At 30.4% G+C, this 20,373-nt stretch overlaps 9 protein-coding genes across 9 annotated transcripts; 4 read left to right on the forward strand and 5 right to left on the reverse strand.

Moving 5' to 3' along the window:
* Positions 1 to 369: 369 nt before the first annotated feature.
* Positions 370 to 2,963, reverse strand: OCT59_022463 (lysyl-tRNA synthetase). Its single transcript, XM_066144803.1, has 8 exons — positions 2,828 to 2,963; positions 2,711 to 2,756; positions 2,560 to 2,637; positions 2,219 to 2,478; positions 1,843 to 2,149; positions 1,198 to 1,740; positions 827 to 1,119; positions 370 to 757 (listed from the first exon to the last, which is right to left on the reverse strand). The coding sequence occupies exons 1-8, from the start codon at positions 2,878 to 2,880 to the stop codon at positions 598 to 600; spliced, it is 1,740 nt and encodes a 579-aa protein (XP_066006229.1). The 5' UTR covers positions 2,881 to 2,963; the 3' UTR covers positions 370 to 597.
* A 526-nt stretch (positions 2,964 to 3,489) lies between these two features.
* OCT59_022464 (uncharacterized protein) lies at positions 3,490 to 5,171 on the forward strand. The gene is made up of 6 exons (XM_025319259.2): positions 3,490 to 3,828; positions 3,906 to 4,141; positions 4,208 to 4,363; positions 4,436 to 4,561; positions 4,649 to 4,792; positions 4,860 to 5,171. Exons 1-6 carry the CDS (start codon positions 3,531 to 3,533, stop codon positions 5,073 to 5,075), a joined length of 1,176 nt encoding a protein of 391 aa, XP_025174321.1. The 5' UTR covers positions 3,490 to 3,530; the 3' UTR covers positions 5,076 to 5,171.
* A 241-nt stretch (positions 5,172 to 5,412) lies between these two features.
* Positions 5,413 to 8,236, reverse strand: OCT59_022465 (uncharacterized protein; the record flags this gene model as incomplete). Its single annotated transcript, XM_066144804.1, has 3 exons — positions 5,413 to 6,269; positions 6,357 to 7,848; positions 8,055 to 8,236. 3 exons carry the CDS (start codon positions 8,234 to 8,236, stop codon positions 5,748 to 5,750), a joined length of 2,196 nt encoding a protein of 731 aa, XP_066006230.1. The 3' UTR covers positions 5,413 to 5,747.
* A 3,489-nt stretch (positions 8,237 to 11,725) lies between these two features.
* On the forward strand, positions 11,726 to 12,475 carry OCT59_022466 (uncharacterized protein). Its single transcript, XM_025326812.2, has 4 exons — positions 11,726 to 11,824; positions 11,917 to 12,035; positions 12,103 to 12,185; positions 12,266 to 12,475. The coding sequence occupies exons 1-4, from the start codon at positions 11,737 to 11,739 to the stop codon at positions 12,300 to 12,302; spliced, it is 327 nt and encodes a 108-aa protein (XP_025174323.1). The 5' UTR covers positions 11,726 to 11,736; the 3' UTR covers positions 12,303 to 12,475.
* OCT59_022467 (uncharacterized protein) lies at positions 12,191 to 13,093 on the reverse strand. The gene is made up of 4 exons (XM_025326813.2): positions 12,936 to 13,093; positions 12,722 to 12,868; positions 12,508 to 12,639; positions 12,191 to 12,443 (listed from the first exon to the last, which is right to left on the reverse strand). The coding sequence occupies exons 1-4, from the start codon at positions 13,078 to 13,080 to the stop codon at positions 12,346 to 12,348; spliced, it is 522 nt and encodes a 173-aa protein (XP_025174324.1). The 5' UTR covers positions 13,081 to 13,093; the 3' UTR covers positions 12,191 to 12,345.
* Positions 13,094 to 13,189: 96 nt separating this feature from the next.
* OCT59_022468 (uncharacterized protein) lies at positions 13,190 to 14,567 on the forward strand. Its single transcript, XM_025319261.2, has 8 exons — positions 13,190 to 13,226; positions 13,301 to 13,368; positions 13,458 to 13,463; positions 13,536 to 13,635; positions 13,703 to 13,755; positions 13,822 to 13,869; positions 13,947 to 14,089; positions 14,167 to 14,567. Exons 1-8 carry the CDS (start codon positions 13,219 to 13,221, stop codon positions 14,314 to 14,316), a joined length of 576 nt encoding a protein of 191 aa, XP_025174325.1. The 5' UTR covers positions 13,190 to 13,218; the 3' UTR covers positions 14,317 to 14,567.
* A 144-nt stretch (positions 14,568 to 14,711) lies between these two features.
* Positions 14,712 to 15,490, reverse strand: OCT59_022469 (uncharacterized protein). Its single transcript, XM_066144805.1, has one exon. It carries the CDS (start codon positions 15,434 to 15,436, stop codon positions 14,921 to 14,923), a length of 516 nt encoding a protein of 171 aa, XP_066006231.1. The 5' UTR covers positions 15,437 to 15,490; the 3' UTR covers positions 14,712 to 14,920.
* Positions 15,491 to 15,689: 199 nt separating this feature from the next.
* On the forward strand, positions 15,690 to 17,758 carry OCT59_022470 (uncharacterized protein). The gene is made up of 7 exons (XM_025319262.2): positions 15,690 to 15,897; positions 16,052 to 16,122; positions 16,205 to 16,508; positions 16,577 to 16,770; positions 16,843 to 16,964; positions 17,031 to 17,490; positions 17,561 to 17,758. The coding sequence occupies exons 1-7, from the start codon at positions 15,765 to 15,767 to the stop codon at positions 17,645 to 17,647; spliced, it is 1,371 nt and encodes a 456-aa protein (XP_025174326.1). The 5' UTR covers positions 15,690 to 15,764; the 3' UTR covers positions 17,648 to 17,758.
* Positions 17,759 to 17,760: 2 nt separating this feature from the next.
* Positions 17,761 to 20,244, reverse strand: OCT59_022471 (uncharacterized protein). The gene is made up of 2 exons (XM_025319263.2): positions 20,012 to 20,244; positions 17,761 to 19,700 (listed from the first exon to the last, which is right to left on the reverse strand). The coding sequence occupies exons 1-2, from the start codon at positions 20,102 to 20,104 to the stop codon at positions 18,441 to 18,443; spliced, it is 1,353 nt and encodes a 450-aa protein (XP_025174327.1). The 5' UTR covers positions 20,105 to 20,244; the 3' UTR covers positions 17,761 to 18,440.
* Positions 20,245 to 20,373: the final 129 nt, after the last annotated feature.

Here is a 20,373-nt window from a genome sequence, read left to right on the forward strand (position 1 = left end):
AAAAAATTAATTATTAGCATGTCAAAATGTCAAGGCATTACGTTATTTGTGAACCAAGGCTCATTAAGTTTGTTGTAATGAGAAGCATCAAATGGTGATGTTTTTATGTCTCTACCTTGTCTCCTATCAATCAAAGAAATACAAAAATAGCACCAATTGATGCATCTCATAATGAGCTTTTATAATCATCTTTCTGCGATCACTGGATGGTGAGCAATAGCGATTTAATGTTCTTGAAAAAAATACTGTCCAAATACTTTTGGCATGCTGGTATATACATGCAATAATTTCATTATTATTGCCGCTTTTATAGTGTAAGAAGAGATATCACGACCCTACCAACAACCAATAATTATTTACGGCAATTTCTATAAAACATTTAAACATTCGTTTATATTTATTTACTTAGAAATATTCAAATTAGGCTGTTCAGATAATTTTTGTGAAAAACGCAAATAATAGTATTACAGTATTACAGAAGGAAATTTTTTAATTTAATTATGACAGCTAGCAAATACATAAAATGTTCTGGAATATATATTCTTTATAAAATAATACTTTTTTTTAATTGATAAAATATTCGACAGAATTTTTTCTTTAAATATAAAGACTCTCATTAATACTCGGATTACTTTGATCTCCAAGATTTGGTTTTTCTTCGATAGGTTTCATGGCGGGGAAAAGTAAAACTTCCTTAATATTTGAACTATTAGTTAAGAACATGGTAAGTCGATCTATACCCATTCCCCAGCCTCCACTACAAATAAAAGAATTTAAGTTAGCACTTAGAATTACTAAAGATCTTTTTTCTCGAAATATTTCTTACGTTGGTGCTAAACCATATTCCAAACTAGTACAAAATGTCTCGTCAATAAGTTGAGCTTCATCATCACCTTGTTCCTTTTGACGAGCTTGTTCTTCAAATCTTTCACGTTGATCAAAAGGATCATTTAATTCAGTATAAGCGTTACAAACTTCCTTGGTAGCTACAAATAATTCAAAACGTTCACATAATCCTTCAATGTTCCTATGAGCTTTAGCTAGCGGCGACATCATTTGTGGGTGTCCAGTAATAAATGTTGGTGATACACAATCAACTTCAATAAATTCACCCACAAGCTAGATTAATAAATGAATAAAAAAAATTAAAATAAATGAATGAATAAATGAATAAATAAATAAATGTAAGTTAATCACTTTATCTAGTAATCTTGCACAAGTTCTTGGAGGAGAACATTCTATTTCATGTTTCTCGCAAAGTTCCTGAAGAAATTTAGCAGTTTTTTCTGTATGAAGCTCAGATGCTGGTGGAAATTTAACGCACAATTTTTCCTCCAGAGTGTCAATCATACTAACTCTCTTAAATGGTGGAGTAAAATCTATGTTCATAGCGGGTCCATCAGGACCTTGAGGATGATAAACAATCTTATAATCTCCCGTTATATATTTAACCATGCTTGAAAGCATGCTTTCGGTAATTTCCATTAAATCATACATATCAGCAAATGCCATATAAAATTCACATGTAGTAAATTCAGGATTATGCGTAAGATCAATAGATTCATTACGAAATTGTCTGCCGATTTCATATACACGATCTAGTCCACCAACTACAAGCATCTTAAGATACAATTCTGGTGCAACTCTCATAAAGAGGTCAAGCTTGAGATCATTATGATGAGTGATAAATGGTTTGGCTGTAGCTCCACCAGCAATCATATTCATCATTGGAGTTTCAACCTAAGTATAAATTTAAAAAAAAATATATATTTTATATATATATATATATATATATATATATTTGGTATTTGGTTTGCGATAATAAGGATTATAAATGATCACCTCAAGGAACCCAAGATTATCCAAAAATCTTCTAACATAGTTTACAATTTTAGCTCTAATTATGAATTTATCTCGGACAAAATTATTCATAATTAAATCAAGATAACGTTGACGGAAACGTGTCTCTTGATCTTTAAACCCATAATGTGCTTTGGGCAACATATGCAAACAAGGTGAAAGTAGAATAACATCTTTAGGAAAAATTGATAGTTCACCATGTTTGGATTTTCCTGGACAGCCACGGACTCCTACAACATCTCCACGTCGAAGTATGTCATGAACTTCGGCAAAATCTCGCTCAGAATCTCTACAACATTAAATTAATATACAATATTAAAATATAATCTAAGAAAAAAGTAGAATTAATGTCTCTTACTGTGCTTGAGCCATAATTTGAATCTTAACACCTTCTCCGTGTAAATCATAAAACTTTAACTTGGCTCCACCGCTTCTTATATTATGTATTCTACCAGCAACCTGAACGACCTCATCTAAATGTTGACCGGATTCAATGTCACCATATTTTTTAATATAAGCCGGAATGGAAAGAGTCACATGAAATTTATGTGGATAAGGATTAGGCTGACGAGATTCTCGAAGTTTAAGAATACGCTTGGATCTAATTTCAAAATATTGCTACAAAAGAAACAAGATAATTAGTCAGAGAGAAACCATAAATATTAACCATTTGATAATAAATACTGTTATATAACCTACGTTAGGGTTTAAGGTTTCCTCGTCAGTTTTTTCAGGCTTTTCAGAATTTTCAATAGCAGAAGCTGCAGCCTTAGAAGTCTATTACAATTAGTCAAAGTAATATTTTTAATCCAATTATCTAATAAGAAATTTTTATTAATTGAATAATAACCTTCTTGGCTTCTTTTTCCCGTTGTTTTTGACGTCTCTTCAATTCACTAAAAATGTATTTAAAGATACAAACATGAGTATGATTCATCTGAACAGATCATTTTGAAAATTTTCATACCTCTTGGATACCTTCTCTCCCGTGACTTCATCCAAATGTTCTTTAGCATTCATTTCAATAATTATTTCCTAAAAAATCTGTATATTTTATCAGCGCAAGGGAAATAAGGAAATATAAAGCAAAAAAAAATACCTTTAGTAAGAAATTTATGTTAATACGCGACCTTTATAAAAAAAATTTTTTAGATCATCTTATCGGTTGTGATACATGATTGTGGCACGTAAGAATTGTCATAAAATGTCATTTGGACTAAGCCATACTATGGTCTGATTGTTTCCATTTTAAATTCTATGCTACAAACGTTTTGCCATAAAAGATTCAAAAGAAAAGAAGCTACAAACTGTAGTTCTTTCATTGTATTTATTTAGACACGAGAAATGCGTAAATTTTTGTAAAAATTGTGCTATCCTGAAATGATCATTTGGCATTAATCCAAATGACAATCTAAATGATTTACTAAATTGAATTCATTTGTCATTTAAAACTGATTGTGAATGTTTTTATAAATGAGATGTATTAATGTATTAATGTATTTGATTGGATAACGTTTAAAAACGCTTATACTTTATCCTAGTCCCAGAATTTCGATGATCTACTGTGTACAGATCACATGTCAATCAGCTGGTGTTATTAAAATTAGATCAAAAAAAATTTTTGATCCCAGGCTCGTCCCCACCATAATAATATTATAGTAATAGTAAAAATGGTCTCTTATCAACAAGACACGAAAATGGATTTAGATCAAAGTCCTATAGAAGTTTTGAATGAACTTCGTAAACAGTGTTCACCTGATTTACAAGAATACCTAAACACGTTTGAAGACCTTTATGACCGTAAATTATGGCATCAACTTACCTTGAAGATTGAAGAATTTTTTTCGATACCAGCCTCGGGGTCATTTCAAGTACCTTTATTTCAACATTTTATATCTGACTGGGAGAATAGGATGAACAAGCTTAAATTAGTAACATTGGGACTTTCCGTTGTGAAACAGTTTAATGGTAAGTCTCCTTAGCTCTCAAAAATACAGATCTTGAATTAACATATCAACTCATACAATTTTACTTAACATTTATAGATAACAATCAAGCATTAAGTTTTCTGACGTCTCTGGTAGAGAAAGTTAACACACCTGACACGAGAGATGCATATGTTCATGCTGTCATGGAAACGGCTTATATAAAACTTATTTTAGGCGATTTTGAAGGAACAAAGAGCGCCATTGATGAATGTGAAAAAATTCTTGACAAGTTTGATTCAGTAGAAACCGTTATTCATGCAAGTTTTTATAGAGTTTGTGCTGAATATTTTAAGGTAAAGTAATATTAATTTAATTGATCTTAAGTAATACAACTGAAAGTTTTTTTTTGCTAAATTTAGGCAAAAGCAAATTTTCCAGAATTTTACAAAAATGCTCTGCTTTATTTAGCATGCATTAATCTTGATGCTTTGACACCGGATGAAAAAACTAATAGAGCGTATGATTTGGCAATTAGTGCTCTCTTAGGAGAAACTATTTATAATTTTGGTGAGCTGGTAAGTTGAATTATTTCTATTCGAGATTACAACACGCGTAACTTATTTCTCAAATTTCTTTGGTTGTACTAGTTAATGCATCCTATCTTGGATGCTTTAACAGGAACTCCTCATGAATGGCTTAGAAATCTACTGTTTGCGTATAATGTAGGAGATCTTGCAAAGTTCGAAACGTTATCAGTGAATTTTGCTCAAATGGTAAGAAATTAATGAACGAAATAGTATTCCTCACAATATAAGAAATTTTTTATTTATATGATTACTCATCTTTACATTGCTTAATAGCCACTTTTACAAGATAGTTTTGTGTTTTTGCGCCAGAAGATTTGTTTGATGTCATTGATTGAAGCTGTATTTCAGAGAAGTTCGGATAACAGAACTATTTCATTTTCAACTATTTGTTCTGTAACTTTATTACCACCTGAAGAGGTATTTTAATTATTTTCAATATTGTTAAACGCGTGTATATATTATTTAAATTTGTTTAATATAATAGGTGGAATATTTAATTATGAAAGCTCTCTCGCTTAAACTAATTCGTGGATCGATTGATCAAGTTCGAGAAGTTGTTATGGTTACATGGGTTCAACCACGTGTATTAGATTTAGTTCAAATTGATGGTATGAGACAAAGATTGCAAGAATGGGACGAGAATGTAAAGAAAACTGCTATTATTGTAGAAAATGAAACTCCCGAATTATTTGTTCAATAAATGCAATTTTATAATAATCTTATTTAAAATTTATATGATAAACTTAGAAAATTATGTATTTTTTAAAATAAAATTGGTTTATTCTATTTATGTTGTAAATTCGTTGTTGAGTGTCCATGTTTTTAAAGAACATCATATTACGGTAAAATGATATGTTATGAATGTAAATAGCGTAATGCATAATAAATAATTGAAAATAATAATTTAATTAATTACGCTTCAACATCCAAAATTTAATTTTTTTTTTTTAGCTGTACTTTAACGAATGTTAATTAAAAACGCACTCAAATACATACTCATGTGAACACCGAACACGCTGTACACAGATTGAATTATTGAATAAACGTAAATTTTTTTTATTAATGTCTATCAATTATACAAAAATAAAAAAAATATTACAAGATGAAAGAAAAAAAATATTTATTTGACAAAAAATTTACAAAGAAAAAGTGAAGAGTAAAATTTTTTCACTCTTCGCAATGGTTAATTGCATGAATCATCGAATTCTCGAATTTGATTAAAAAAGGGTTGATAAAATACAAATAAAGAGAAAGAAAACAAGATTTGGTAAAGAACAAGCAGCAACAAGCTTTTTGTGTGGCAGATCATTGTTTAACTATTATCGAGAAGGACAAGATTATGTAAACCGAATTATTGTTATGATCCTCTATTTTAGATTGATTCAGTTGGTATTTTGTTAAGTGTTTTTTCGGGTGATGTGTTATTATAATAAATATCCGAAAACACATCATCTTCCTCACCGATATCTTCAGGTATTATACCACAACGGTCTTTATATATGGTCTCAAATGACCTACATAAATTTTTCAACCCTAATAAATATCCTCTATCAAAACCTTTTGTCGGTGGATATCTACATTCACTAGGAAGATAATCTTTACCCGTTGTACAATGAGCAAAATCAATTATCCTAATGTCTATGTCGCGTGGATTGTTCTCATCGCCGTCATAAATCAATAGTAAACTACTCGCATAAAATCGGTAGTTATCCAGACTTTTTATAATTTTGGCCAGCCTTCGAAGCTTACGTATGATGATAGGAATATGATGATCCAGCAACTTGTGCCCATTATGAATAAAATCTTCTAGTGTGTTTTGGAAGGTATCCTGGTTCAAAGATCGACCGTAGTATTTACTCTGGAATTTAAATTTACGAGTAGTAGTCTTATAGACCTATATTTTATTTTCAAAATTAACAACTTTTTTAATAATCAATCATTAAAAGATGATAGTTTTGTTTAAAAGACTAATTTAATTTACCTGCATGCCACAAATCCTTACACCCAAGGTTTTACTAGTAGTCTCTGCGCATTTCTTTATTTGACTCTCACGTTTTTCTGGTGAGGCATCAATTCCGAATTGGCGGGTACCCATCTTAAGATCCAAGACACAAGGATATTTCAACCCAGCGGTGAGATCTTCAAGTAAGACAAACTGTTGAACTTCATTTTGTAATTTGGAAAGTTGTGTAGCATTATAACAATGCAAGGACCATGGATTGTTTATCTTTTCTGATGATGATGGCGTCAACATCTCCGTGTTTTTTTCTAGTTCTTCGTTTGAAGTCTTTATAATACGTCTCTTAGAGGGTCTACATTGAAGATTTGTTGTAGAATTTCGCGTTGAAGAAGTAAATTCTTCTATTTTGAAGATTGTTGGAGAGTCTATGAGAATCTGAGGCGTCATGTTTGGAGACGACGTAGCGGATTGAGCTTTTAAATGAATAGAAGTAAGGTGATCTTCTTTTCTCGTTGAAGTCGATTCTTTATTACAGTTATCCACTTCATAATCTTCTAAAGGCTTATTTGATAAAATATCGTAAGATATTTTCGGATTCTTATCATTAATATGGCAAATATCTGTTAGACTTCTTGACATTTCTGATGTATTGCTACTAGGTTTCTCTGAATTAGAAATGTTTATCATTGAATGCCTCCTCGTTATATAGGATCGTAAAGCTTTTGGTGAAAATACTTCACCAAGTACTTCCTCCTTTAATTGTTTGTTTACCTTGGTACATAAGCCTTGAGAATTTACATTATCAAAACAATCTTTATCATAGTTTTCCTTATCCAAATTGTGATCATGGTCAACAAATGAATTCACTTTATTAAGCATCCATTCTGGCAACAAATGTTTATTTTGTTCAAATACTACTTCGGGCATTGACCCTAATTCACCTCGATGGGTAACATTAAGAACCCCCAAATATTGAGATACAAAAGGTAAAAGATCAGGACGTAGCGTCTCTAAAATTTCATAGAATTGATGTTCTCTACGTACTAAAGGTTTACAAACTGCCCTTTTCGAAAACCTGAAAAATGATGTATGACCTCCAACTTGATTGTCAAACGGTGTCAATCTAACTGAGGGTGGAGATAAGGGATCATTGAAAAAATTGTACAATTCTTCATCGTCTGTAACATCATCACCTTCGTCATCCTCCGAAAAATCTTTTTCTGAATCAGAAACATTGATTTTAACATTTTTTGATAATTTGTAAGGATTCTGCGGAGATATTTGTACAGAATTAAAATAATCTGTTACAATTGATAACGATTGTGGAGAAGTTTCCGAATGTAAAGAACTTGTTGGCGATATGGTCGAAATATTATCTTCAACATCTGATATACCGTGCTTAAAAAGGTTTAAAGTCAATGAATTCTTTCGTCCACTGGATGATGTTAATTTTGAGGTTGATTTAATTCCGTTAACGTCAGCAGCGGATGATCCAATTGAACGACGCTTATGACTTTTATTTGATACATTAATAGTAAAGTTGATTAGAAGTATTTATTAAATGACAAAATAAAAAAAAATGTTTACAAACTTGGATAGCATTCATTCGGTAACTGTTGCTATATACGAATGACAGCTATTCAGTCTGGAATATCCAATTATAATAAATAATATATGGCACAATTACAATAAGAATTAACAAAATTTCTCAATAAATACCTTGTTAAATTCTCTGATCGTGACATATTTGTTTGGTTATTTTTTTGAAGAGTGATATTTGATATTGGAGCCATATCTGTTAGGAGCGACCCATCGAAGGAATCAGGTATGGTACTTAAACGGTGTTCAGCAAAAACGGACGAATTGAAGACAGAAGGTGCAGTTTCAGTTATAGTAAGCATTGAGTTCCGTTATTTCAAGCTTTGTAATAATTATTAACTTATATCAAAAAAGGTAGAGTAGAACGAAATGGAAAAAAAAGAATATACATATACTATATTCTTTTTTTTAATGAACTTGAGGTCTATTTATATTTGAAAAAAACAACGCACGAGTTTCTTTTCCAGTTGAATAAGGTAAGATAATAAATATATATCGGAACAATAAGTAGCTAAAAGTGTAATGTTACACGCGGTCACAAAATATTTTAAATTACAGAATTCGGTTATATAAATATTTACTCATGCCCGATTGTGGTTTACACAATAAGTCTTATCGTAGCATTCATAATTATGATATATATGATATAATAATTATAATAGTTTTATATAAAATAGCCGGAAACGTAAATCCATCTCCGCAATAAAAAAAAAAATAAGGTATTCAATCTTTTTAAACTACCCTACCTAATATTCCTGACGTTTGGGAATGGACATTGAAAGAATCTCCCAGATTATTGGTAACAAGAAAAATTTTTCACGCTCTAATTCCATTAGAAAAATACAAAAATAAACAAACAAGCAGAAGGATTCATCACAAGACTTTTTTTCCATAGTCCCTTCTTTTTATAGTAAAGTCACATTCCATAAATGGTAAAGAGAAAATAGATAAGGTAATTCATATAAACAAACTTTTGATTTAATATTCGAGGGAATTATCTTTCTCACGCAGTAATATTGCCTCCCCAAGTTGCTTTTTTTATTATGGGAAAATTGTGCAAGCGCCCACGTGTTCGTAACGAAGTATTTTTTTCAGTATGCAATATTGTCGATGCTCTACAGCTCTACATCAAGCTCATTCTATGTTTCGATTCGATGTACGTCATATCTTTTTGGTTTATCACACCGTCTTTCAGAATTTTAATTTTTCTTTACTATAATAATACTAATTTTTCTCCTTTTGTTATGCATAGAATTGTATGTTATTGAATATCGAGTATTTAGGAAATTAGAAAAAAAATTTTTAATTCACCAAACTAATATCTTAGTTTTAAGTTGACTGATTTCATGAAAATTGATTATGATTGGACGGAAATATTCAACAATGATAAAAATTATTGAATATTATTTATTTATTTGTAGAAAATCTTTATTATATATTTTGTCCAACAAATTATTTCATATTTAAAATGTGGGTTTATCCATACTCTTCATGAGCTTTTTCAGTGTTGCTCAAAATAATCACGAGGCCAGTATGGACAATTATTTCAAATACTCCTTTCAATTCTCCCTGTCTAATAGCGAAATTAGTGAACGTGCCTGAATATAATTTAATCACTTAATCACTTAATTGATCGTTCTTCTATTAACAAAAAATTTTTTTTTTGAATTTTTAATTTTTTAACCGAGTACAACATATTTTTAAAGCCGGAATGGCGCTGTCACGCCAACCTGCATTTTTTATTCTAATAACCTTGTCAGGATTAGAAAAAATTCCCATTTTTATTAACATTAATCATGTAAATATTTGGTTAAAAGTTGTTAATTGCGGGTAAGTTATAGTTAAAAACTTTCCGCAACATTTTACATATCGTTTTTCTTAATCGTGCAGATAGATTTAAACCCATCTACTCGTCTAATCCTACTCATCTAACCCAAGTAGATTTTTATCTAATACCTTATTTATCCTAGTCAGCTTTTTCTCGTAATGTTATTCCGTATTAAAAAAAAATTTTAAAATAAACATTACGAGATTTAATCATCATATTGCAAATTAGTTCTATTATCTAACTTTTTTAGTTGTACGGGATGAGGCGTTTGAAAATCATGGACATAAATAAATTGTGGAAAACTATAAAAAAATTTTTCGTCTTTTTTTATATATTAGAAGTTTCTGATGTTCTATATTATACAAAGCTTGTATATTCTTTTTAAAGAAGCCTTGTGAATAAAACGGAGAAATTTAACACTCTAAACTTATTAAGAAATTTTTAATAAGGTTCGATTTATGTATCATTTTTCATTTAGAATTACGAAAAAAGTATATCGCTTAAATGATTTTATTAATTGGTAGTACAAATTCCACAATGCTATGTTTCAGTCTTATGTCGGTCATTATAGCCACCTGAATTTCTCAACTCAATAATCTTTAATATACATCTGCGTGGTAAATTACACGTGACAAGAATTTCACTAGTCCTTCACATATGATCCTATAAATATATTAAAAGTAGGCTGGGCGATTCCTCTCGTATGTCTGGGGGATTGGACGAACTCGCATTAGCTTAGTTTTGATTCGTTATCTTTGTATTCCATTCTGCTAGCAGTTGCTTGTAGTCCCGGATCCGATGTCTATATAATAAAAATAAAATATTAAAAGTATATATTTTTGATATGGTTTGTCTTATCTTACATTATTCTTTTTAATTCAAAATGATGAGAAAATCATAACTTTTTTTCCAGGTATTTCATAAATAAATAGACCGATAACCATTCCTACATATGTTTGTCTTTTTTCCAATTGTTTGATTTGTTTCACGTTCTCATTCCAATTGCGAGATCAAAAGAACCCTATACTGTCATTGTCAAGATTGACTATTTCTCGTAGAATTGGGATACTATTGGGATTGATATATCACGTCCCAAATACCATTCAGGTGGAACTTTAAATATTTGTTAAGGCTGTTGACAGTACTAAGGATTCACACCAACCTTTAAAAGTAAGGTATAGAATACTGTCATCCATTTTTCTAGGATTCTCAAATTCACTAGAGTTTTCTCCCAGTTTTCGATTTTAGAATATTTCATACATGAATTCTCATATTATTCAAAAAATATCTTGATCAGACTACAGATGCTATGTTCTTCTCTTCAAAAGTTCTTATAATACTTGATTTTAGCGACTCAAGTTACATCAATGTGTAACAAATATAGGATCTTGATATTGATGTTTTAGTTATCTTTGTTCCATACAATTCTGAGACTTTACCTATTCTGGAGTCATGTTTGGTACGCTTAATATGCTGTATAAATATTAATTCATTTATCTAGATCAAATTCCAAAATCTAATCCAAGATTCGAATAGTCCATATAACTTAATTACAACCTTTTTTTCATTTCGCACAAAACTAAATTATTCACAGCGGCCTTGTTTTATATCAAACAAAACAGCCTTACAGTAATTATTAAATGATTTAATAGACTACTGTAACAAAATATAGATAAAGTATGTTAGTAAAGACAATTAGCGTGGAATAATTATACATTTTGAATATGTATGTCGTATGGTAGAATATACGTTAGTTATTCTTTCGTAAAAATATTTTTTTTTTACCCTTGAATTATATGATTATAATTAATACCTTGCGTAAGCTTTATTTATCAATAACTTTTTCTGGAGACAGAGAAATCCGGAGCAATTCGGAATTGTTTTGATAAGATGAGATTTACGTGACATTTTATTGTTACACGACATCAATAAAACTTTTTTTTACAAGTTGGTTTTTTTTTTACGTTTATAAAAATGTCTGACACTATTAAAGACTCTGAAGATGATAAGAAATATAATTGCAATCTAGTACAAGCATTTGATCAATATATATTATGTTGCAGTATATATCCTTACATCTTTATAAACATCCTTGTATTCTTATATAAAAAATTCATTTAACTAATAAAAAATTTTTCTTATCCTGCTCATTAGCTATTGGGGGACAAGCAATAAATTACTATAGATATGGAGAACGTAAAAGTTGTAAGTCAAAATGGGAAGACCTAAAATTTTGTTTACAACTTAAATCTAAACCCATTGACATTCGTAAGGTAAGTATTCCCTTATTTGATGGGAAAATGTATGAATTCAATTTAAATTTTATGTCATTATGAATAGAAATTGATATTGGAAAGAGAATCTCTTAAAGAAGAACAAAAAAGTAAAGAAAGAAGTTCTTTAGATGTTTGGGAAATCAGAGAGTAAGTGAGATTTTAAGGTTGCCTTTAAGTTTTTTTCTTATAGAACTTTTTTAATTTATTTTTTTTAATGAATTTTATAGTAAACCTTTGCAAAATTTTCCTCCAAATATACCCTAAATTTTAGTTTTAGAACAAATAATATTTTCATAAATTTTCATAATTAATGAGATTCGCTATTACACCATTCCTCATATTTTTGTTTATCTAATAATTCCTTAAATTCGTCGGGATTAGATAATTTTATTTTACATAGCCATCCTAAAATAAAAAAAGAAAAATTATTAAAAATAACTAAATGCATATTATTAAAAGTTATACTTACCGTCACTTTCAGGACTACTGTTTATTAAACTAGGTTTATCTGTAAGGTTAGAATTAGATTTAATTATTTCACCACTAACAGGTGCATAAATATCACTTGCAGCTTTAACACTTTCAACTGCACCAATATTATCTATCGAAAATACACAAAAAAATTCCCGTTAAATATTATTAAAATCTTTACTTTAAAAAGAAATTTCTTATAGTACACTTACCAGACTTTTTAACAAACTTCCCCTCTTCAGGTATTTCTACGAAAACTACATCTCCAAGAGAAGTTTGAGCATAGTCAGTAATACCGACTGTACCAATCCCATCATCATCAACATCAATCCATTCGTGTTCTTCAGTGTATTTCTTTTCTATATTTTATAACAATGAATACGTTATTTCATAAACTATTAAATTAACGTTCTGTGAACAACTTACTGCTGCTGTATTGCCTCAAAAACAACGAGTTTCCAAAGTTAGTAGCACTAATAATTATTGGTGGTCGAATATGTACTCTTTTATTACCAAAACCACCTAATACTGTTATCTTTGAAGAAAAACTACGTAGCGTTGTAAATGACATTCTGAAAAAAAAAATTGTTTCAAAAAAAGTGCGCGTGCAAGCCATCTCATTTGCACATCAGTCACGTGATATCAAAATTTTAGACATTCCTTTGTTTCATGAATGACGTAAAAAAATTTTATTACAATTGTCAAAAAGATGCCAAAGTAATTATTAAAACTTATTAAAATTTTTAACGTCGCATTAGATACACTAATTTGATCTTGTTTTAATTATTCAGAGATATAAATATAGGCAAAAATGCAGTCGTTTGTAAGGACATTGAAATTAGGGGCGAAATACAAATTGGTAAGTAGATTCAGACAAGTTTTACAGAAAAGCAGTAACTCAACATTTTTATCGTACCTTCTTTCTTTCTTGGTAAAACGTATTAATAGGAGCTGGTAAATATTTTTTATCTTACATTTTATTATTATTATTAGTATAAATTTATAAACCAACGTTGTAAATTCTAGGTACAATTTTACATCCTCAATGTAAAATTCTTGCCTTAAAAGGTCCAATTATCTTTGGTCAGAATAATATCGTTGAGGAAAATGTGACAATAATTAACAAGTAGACAATACTTTATTTTTTATATTTTTTTTTATTTCGTAATCTTTGATTCATAATGAATTTCTAGTTCACAGACAGCTTTGACTATCGGAAATGAAAATGTTTTTGAAGTAGGATGCTGTAAGTAAATTTTTATTTTCACAAATTTGAAATTTATTTCGTCATTTATATTAAACTTTTGTTTAGACGTTGAAGGAACGAAAATTGGGAACAGGAATATAATAGAAGCAAAAGGTAAAAATATATTTTTTTCCTTATTCGTAATTTGCCGTCAATCAAATTAACTTTTTTCTTTTTGACATACTAAATAGCAAGGATCTTAGGCAATACATCTCTAGGTGACAATTGTGTTATTGGTGCTGTATGTTCGACCAAGAAAGATGAGGTCATTCCAGATAATACAGTTATATTCGGTGATCATAACAACCGACGAACTCAAACAGCATCAGCTAATGTAAATTCTTTTATTTGTTTGTTTTTTTCAGTTTTGGACATTTCTGTGCTTATGTTATGAAACTTATATCTTATCAGCAACAGTCCAGCTTGCATACACGCCATTTGGATTATCTTCGAGAAGTTTTGCCTAAATTTAACCATGTCGCATCTGATTCGCAGGAAGCTGTTACTCACTCTGCTCATTCTACTCATTCGAGAAAAGTAAAACAAACAGCTTCCCATTAGAATACATAATCATAAGAGCTACAAACTTTTTATTTATTCTTAGCATTTGTATTTTAAAAGAACAAATGTCAATCATCCAATTTTTTTTATGAACTTCAGTTTTATTATTTTTATCGCTTTTAGTTTATTTTAACACGTAGTCATTAATAATTTCTTTCTTTGTTATTAAGGAACAATTAGACAGGATTAAGGAGACAATCAAATAAAAGTGAGGAACCAAGAATAAAGTTCGTGACAAAATTTCTTCCTGAGATTCCGTGAGAGGGATAGCTATTTACTTTGTGAAATGTCAAAAGAACCTATAATTAAAGGCTATATTTGTTATAATAGTAACGGCGGTCGGCATACATTTAGATCAATAATAAACGGATATTTACAACTAAACATTAATTGTTATCGAGAAAATATATAGCAATACATTTTGCTGTTTAATATTATAACTATAATTTAGGCCAAATTACAAGCTAATGACGGTAAACATAATGAAAGTTACAAAGCTGAGCTTCTCTCGCATTCTGGGGAGAACTTCTTGACGGAAAAGGAAAATTACTGTCGTTCATAACGGATTAAAAATAAAAATAGCGATATGATAAAAATAAAAACTTTAAAATAGATACAAGTAAAACATAGTCATCATCATATCACATCCTTTAAATACTTTTCTGATGGTATCATGCACAAATTCTAAGGGCAATTCATCCAATCCAACACCAATTCTAGGTAAACATAAATGTTTTACATTTAATTCTTCACAAACTTTTCTTAAATCCAATAAAGCTAATTCAAAATTTTCTCTTGTAGGTTTATGATAACACTTTTGTTTTGTAATAATGTAAAAAATATATCGGTTATCTCTTTTAAGTGTAGCAACCTGTCCAATTTTTTTATTCTGATCAAGTAATTCTTTTACACCGTAATATTTTCGTTTGAAAATTGTAGCTATGCCTTTACCCATTTTAAAATCTGCAGATACACAGTGAGCTAAACTTGAATTTTCTGGTGCATCAACAAATAAATCTCCTTGAATTTCTTTAAATATAAAGTTATTATCTTGAGTATTTGGTGAGACGATAGGATTTAGTTCATTTGCGTTAGTTTGGAATGATTGATCAGGAGACATTTGATTTTTTTTTAAAAGAATGTTTCGCTAAAAAAAGTGTTAATAAATTTTTTTTTTGTTGCTTTTAATTTGCTTTTTTTTTCTTTATAAGTATAGTTGATTGCCAAAATTAAACCTAATGTAGAAAAAAGTTCAGCTAATTATCGAAATAAAACTGCGGCTAAATCACGAAACCAAGTACCGTACACGCAGTAAAACTGCGGTTGCATCACGAAATACCTCATCAAGTGAGTCATTTTCAGTCAAGTTACACGATCTCAAAGAAATATATAAACGAGTTCTGCTAATTCTTTTAATTTGTTAATAATTACAAATTTTTAAAGAGAAAATGTTGGACCTTAATCTTTTTCAACCTGATAAGGGTGGTGACCCTGGACTTATTCGAGAATCTCAACGAAAAAGAGGAGCTCCTATTGAATTAGTTGACAAAGTCATTGATATGTATGATAATTGGAGGAAAGGTTATTGTTCTTTATTAATTGATTCGTATCATTTTTATCGCATCTGAAAATTATTATTTTATTTGTGAGTAATAAAAATGATCTTATTCCTTTTTTGATAGAATTCAACTAACACTTTTTTTTTGATTAACTGCGTTAAATCTGGAAATTAAAGTAAGATTTGAATTAGATCAGATCCTCAAAAAACAAAATTCAATTCAAAAGGAAATTGGTTTAAAAAAAAAGGCGAGTTTAATTGACAATGTAAAAATCGCGTATTTTGTTTCAATTAAAACGTATCTATAATCTTTGTTTTCTTTCATTAAAGAATAAAGAAGATGCATCAACACTGATTGCAGAGAAAGACTCCCTTAGTTCTGAAAAAGATCGTCTTACCGCTCTAGAAAAAGAAAAAGAAGAGTCTCTTAGAGTAACAGCTGCTACTATTGGTAACATTGTCCATCATTCAGTTCCTACTTCATTAGATGAAACAGATAATGAAATTATTAGAAAATGGGAACCACCAGCAGATACGGAAGGTGGAGATGGTGAGAGAAAACCTATTAAAAAAACAGGTATCCTTTCACATCATGAAGTGTTATATAGAATTGACGGATATGATCCTGAAAGAGGTAAAATTTCATCTACTATTACATATTATATATTGTAAATTATCATCTTACTCTTTACAATTAAATAGGAACAAATATTGCTGGTCATCGAGGTTATTTTTTGACAAATGATGGTGTGGATCTTAATATGGCACTTATACAATATGGACTTTCATTTTTGAGGAAGAGGGGTTATAAAAAATTGCAGACGCCATTTTTTATGAGAAGAGAATATATGGCAAAAACTGCTCAATTAGAACAATTTGATGAAGAGTTATATAAAGTAATATCTAACATTATTTGTTAACTTATATTCTATGTTGCATTTGGAATAATAATTATTAATTCGGTATAGGTTCTTGAAGAAAAAAGTGAAGAGAAAGATGAAAAATATTTAATTGCAACGTCAGAACAACCTATTTCGGCCTTTCATGCGAATGAATGGTTTGAACGACCATCGGAACAATTGCCATTAAAGTGAGTATATTAAGTAACGCATTTTATTCACAGTTTTGTTAATTGTTTTTTGATGTATTTTATAAGATACGCTGGATATTCTACATGTTTCCGTAAAGAAGCTGGAGCTCATGGAAAAGATACATGGGGAATTTTTAGAGTTCATCAATTTGAAAAAGTTGAGCAATTTGTTATTACTGAACCAGAAAAATCTTGGGAACAGTTTGATGAAATGATTAAATTTTCTGAGGAATTTTATCAATCACTTGGACTACCTTATCAAATAGTTTCAATTGTTTCTGGAGCACTTAATAATGCTGCAGCAAAAAAATATGATTTAGAAGCTTGGTTTCCTTATCAAGGGGAATATAAAGAATTAGTTAGTTGTTCAAATTGTACTGATTATCAATCCAGAAGGTTGGAAATTAGATGTGGTGTAAAAAAAATGGGTGATCGTGAAAAGAAATATGTACATTGTTTAAACGCTACGTTATGTGCTAGTGAGAGAGCTTTATGTTGCATTCTGGAAAATTATCAAACACCTGAGGTACGGAATATTTGAAAAGTTTATTTTGGTGTATTTTAAAATTATTTGATTAAATTTTCTTTTTTCATAGGGTGTTGTTATACCAGAAGTACTTCGTCCATACATGGATGGTAGGGATTTCTTACCATTTATTAAAGCTTTACCAAAGAAAAAATAAAGTCGTATTATTTCTTTTTATGCATCATAATTTTGAAGTGACTTCAGATTGTAATCCTAAAAATTGTTAGATTTTTTAATTTGAATAAAATAAATTGAAGCATATGTAATTTTAAAATGCACGAACATAAAGGATTGTAAGTTTATTACAACGACATTGCAATCTCATAATTACGAAACATTTGTAACACATTTTTTTTTATGTTTTATAAAATCATTTATTTTGCTTAGGTTTTCATAGGTTTATATTAATAAACTTATGTAAGACCTAAATATTGAAAAGGCCTGAATTTTTTTTTTACATACGAAAATTGGAGTAAAATTTTTTTTTTACAAGAAAAAATAAGCTAAAATAAGCTAAAATACAACATTTTTTGTTGTTTAAATGAAAAAAAAAAGTATTAAAATTTAAATTTCCTCTAAAACCTCTCAGCACCAAATGGAGAGAGAGATGTGAGGATTTTTATTGAAAAAAAAGAAATTAAAAGAAAAAAAAAGTGACCTTTTTCTGGTGGTAAACAAAAACAAAAAAAAAATGTTTTAAAAGTTCGTTTATTTGTTTGACCACCAAGTCACGAAAATAATTGTTGTATAATAAATTTTAAAAGGTCATATATTAGTTGAATTATAAATTTACTCCAAATTTTTTTTTTTTAAAAGAAAATAAAAGAATTATATATATAGAGCTTAAAAATTACAAAGAGGTAAAAGGGATTCTTATGGTTTGTTTATACCATATAAAAAAAAATTATATTTGCATGGAGGTCCCAAATTACAACTTTGTAATTTCGAGCTTAATATTCTTCAGCTTCCTCTTCTTCTCCTTCAAGTGAATCAGTTCCCACTTCCTCGTAATCCTTCTCCAACGCGGCCAAATCTTCACGTGCTTCAGAGAATTCACCTTCTTCCATACCTTCACCGACATACCAATGGACGAAAGCACGTTTGGCGTACATCAAGTCAAATTTGTGGTCTAAGCGTGCCCACGCTTCAGCGATAGCAGTTGTATTTGATAACATGCAAACAGCACGTTGAACTTTGGCAAGATCACCACCAGGGACAACGGTTGGGGGTTGATAGTTAATACCAACTTTAAAACCGGTTGGACACCAGTCTACAAATTGAATGGTCCGTTTGGTCTTGATGGTGGCAATGGCGGCGTTGACGTCTTTTGGAACGACATCGCCACGGTATAACAAACAACAAGCCATATATTTGCCGTGGCGTGGATCACATTTGACCATTTGATTATTTGGTTCGAAGCAGGAGTAGGTAATTTCGGCCACAGTAAGTTGTTCGTGATAAGCCTTTTCGGCGGAAATAACTGGAGCGTATGTGACCAATGGGAAATGGATACGAGGATATGGGACCAAATTTGTTTGGAATTCAGTCAAGTCAACGTTGAGTGATCCATCGAAACGAAGTGAAGCCGTAATAGAAGAAACCACTTGAGCAATTAATCTGTTCAAATTAGTGTAGGTTGGTCGTTCAATGTCAAGATTTCTCCTGCAGATATCATAAATAGCCTCATTATCGACCATAAAAGCACAGTCTGAATGTTCCAAAGTAGTATGAGTTGTTAAGATAGAATTATAAGGTTCAACGACGGCAGTAGAGACCTGTGGTGCGGGATAGACGGAGAATTCCAATTTGGATTTCTTTCCGTAATCAACAGAGAGACGTTCTAAAAGTAAAGCACCAAAACCAGATCCGGTACCACCACCGAAGGAATGAAAAACTAAAAATCCTTGGAGACCAGTGCAGTTATCAGCAAGCTTGCGAATACGATCAAGGACGAGGTCGACGATTTCTTTTCCAATAGTATAGTGACCACGAGCATAATTATTTGCAGCATCTTCCTTTCCGGTGATCAATTGCTCAGGGTGAAATAACTGGCGGTAAGTACCAGTACGGACTTCATCGACGACGGTAGGTTCCAAATCAACAAAAACGGTGCGGGGAACGTGTTTGCCAGCTCCGGTTTCAGAAAAAAAAGTATTAAAAGAATCGTCGCAAATACCGACGGATTTGTCTGATGGCATTTGACCATCGGGCTAGAAATGGAGAGATAGATTAATAAGTATATCATAGTTAAGCAAGATAAATAAATATCTCTAAATTAGGTGAAAGTTAATACAACAAAAATCAACGCGTTTTTCTCCCAGATGAGAGAAAGTTACACAAAAAAAACTGTAAAAAAAAACCGGGAACTACTTTTTAGGACGCGTGGTTGTGCCAGATGAGGCGTTTAGAGTATATAATTTTTACTTCTCATTTTGTTTATTAATCTTTTTTGTTCGCGTTTTGTATTATTGTTGATAATAACTTTGCTCTCTTTCTTGGTTTTAAAGGTTAAAATACTCACTTGAATACCGTGCTCAAGGCAATAAAGTTCCCAGCAGGCGTTACCGATTTGGACACCGGCTTGACCAACGTGGATAGAAATACACTCACGCATGTTGTTAAAATAAAAGTTTGAAAAAAAAAAGATTTAAAAGAGTTATAAAAGAAGAGGAAGCGAGTTTCTTCGATATTTGAAAAAAAACACTAGGGGTTGGTTGTGCTCACTTATGTTAGGGAAAGTAAGCTAAAGAACCTAAAGAAAAATTTTTTTTGGGCGAGCTCTATATAAATGAAAATTGGGACCACACTGATCCGGAATAATCCGTTTCTTACAGGTGATACAAGGTGATACAGAAGTGATCAACAACAATTAAACGCCAGCCG

The sequence above is a fragment of the Rhizophagus irregularis genome, chromosome 31 (assembly GCF_026210795.1).
Source record: "Rhizophagus irregularis chromosome 31, complete sequence".
In the NCBI taxonomy this organism is placed as follows: domain Eukaryota; kingdom Fungi; phylum Glomeromycota; class Glomeromycetes; order Glomerales; family Glomeraceae; genus Rhizophagus; species Rhizophagus irregularis.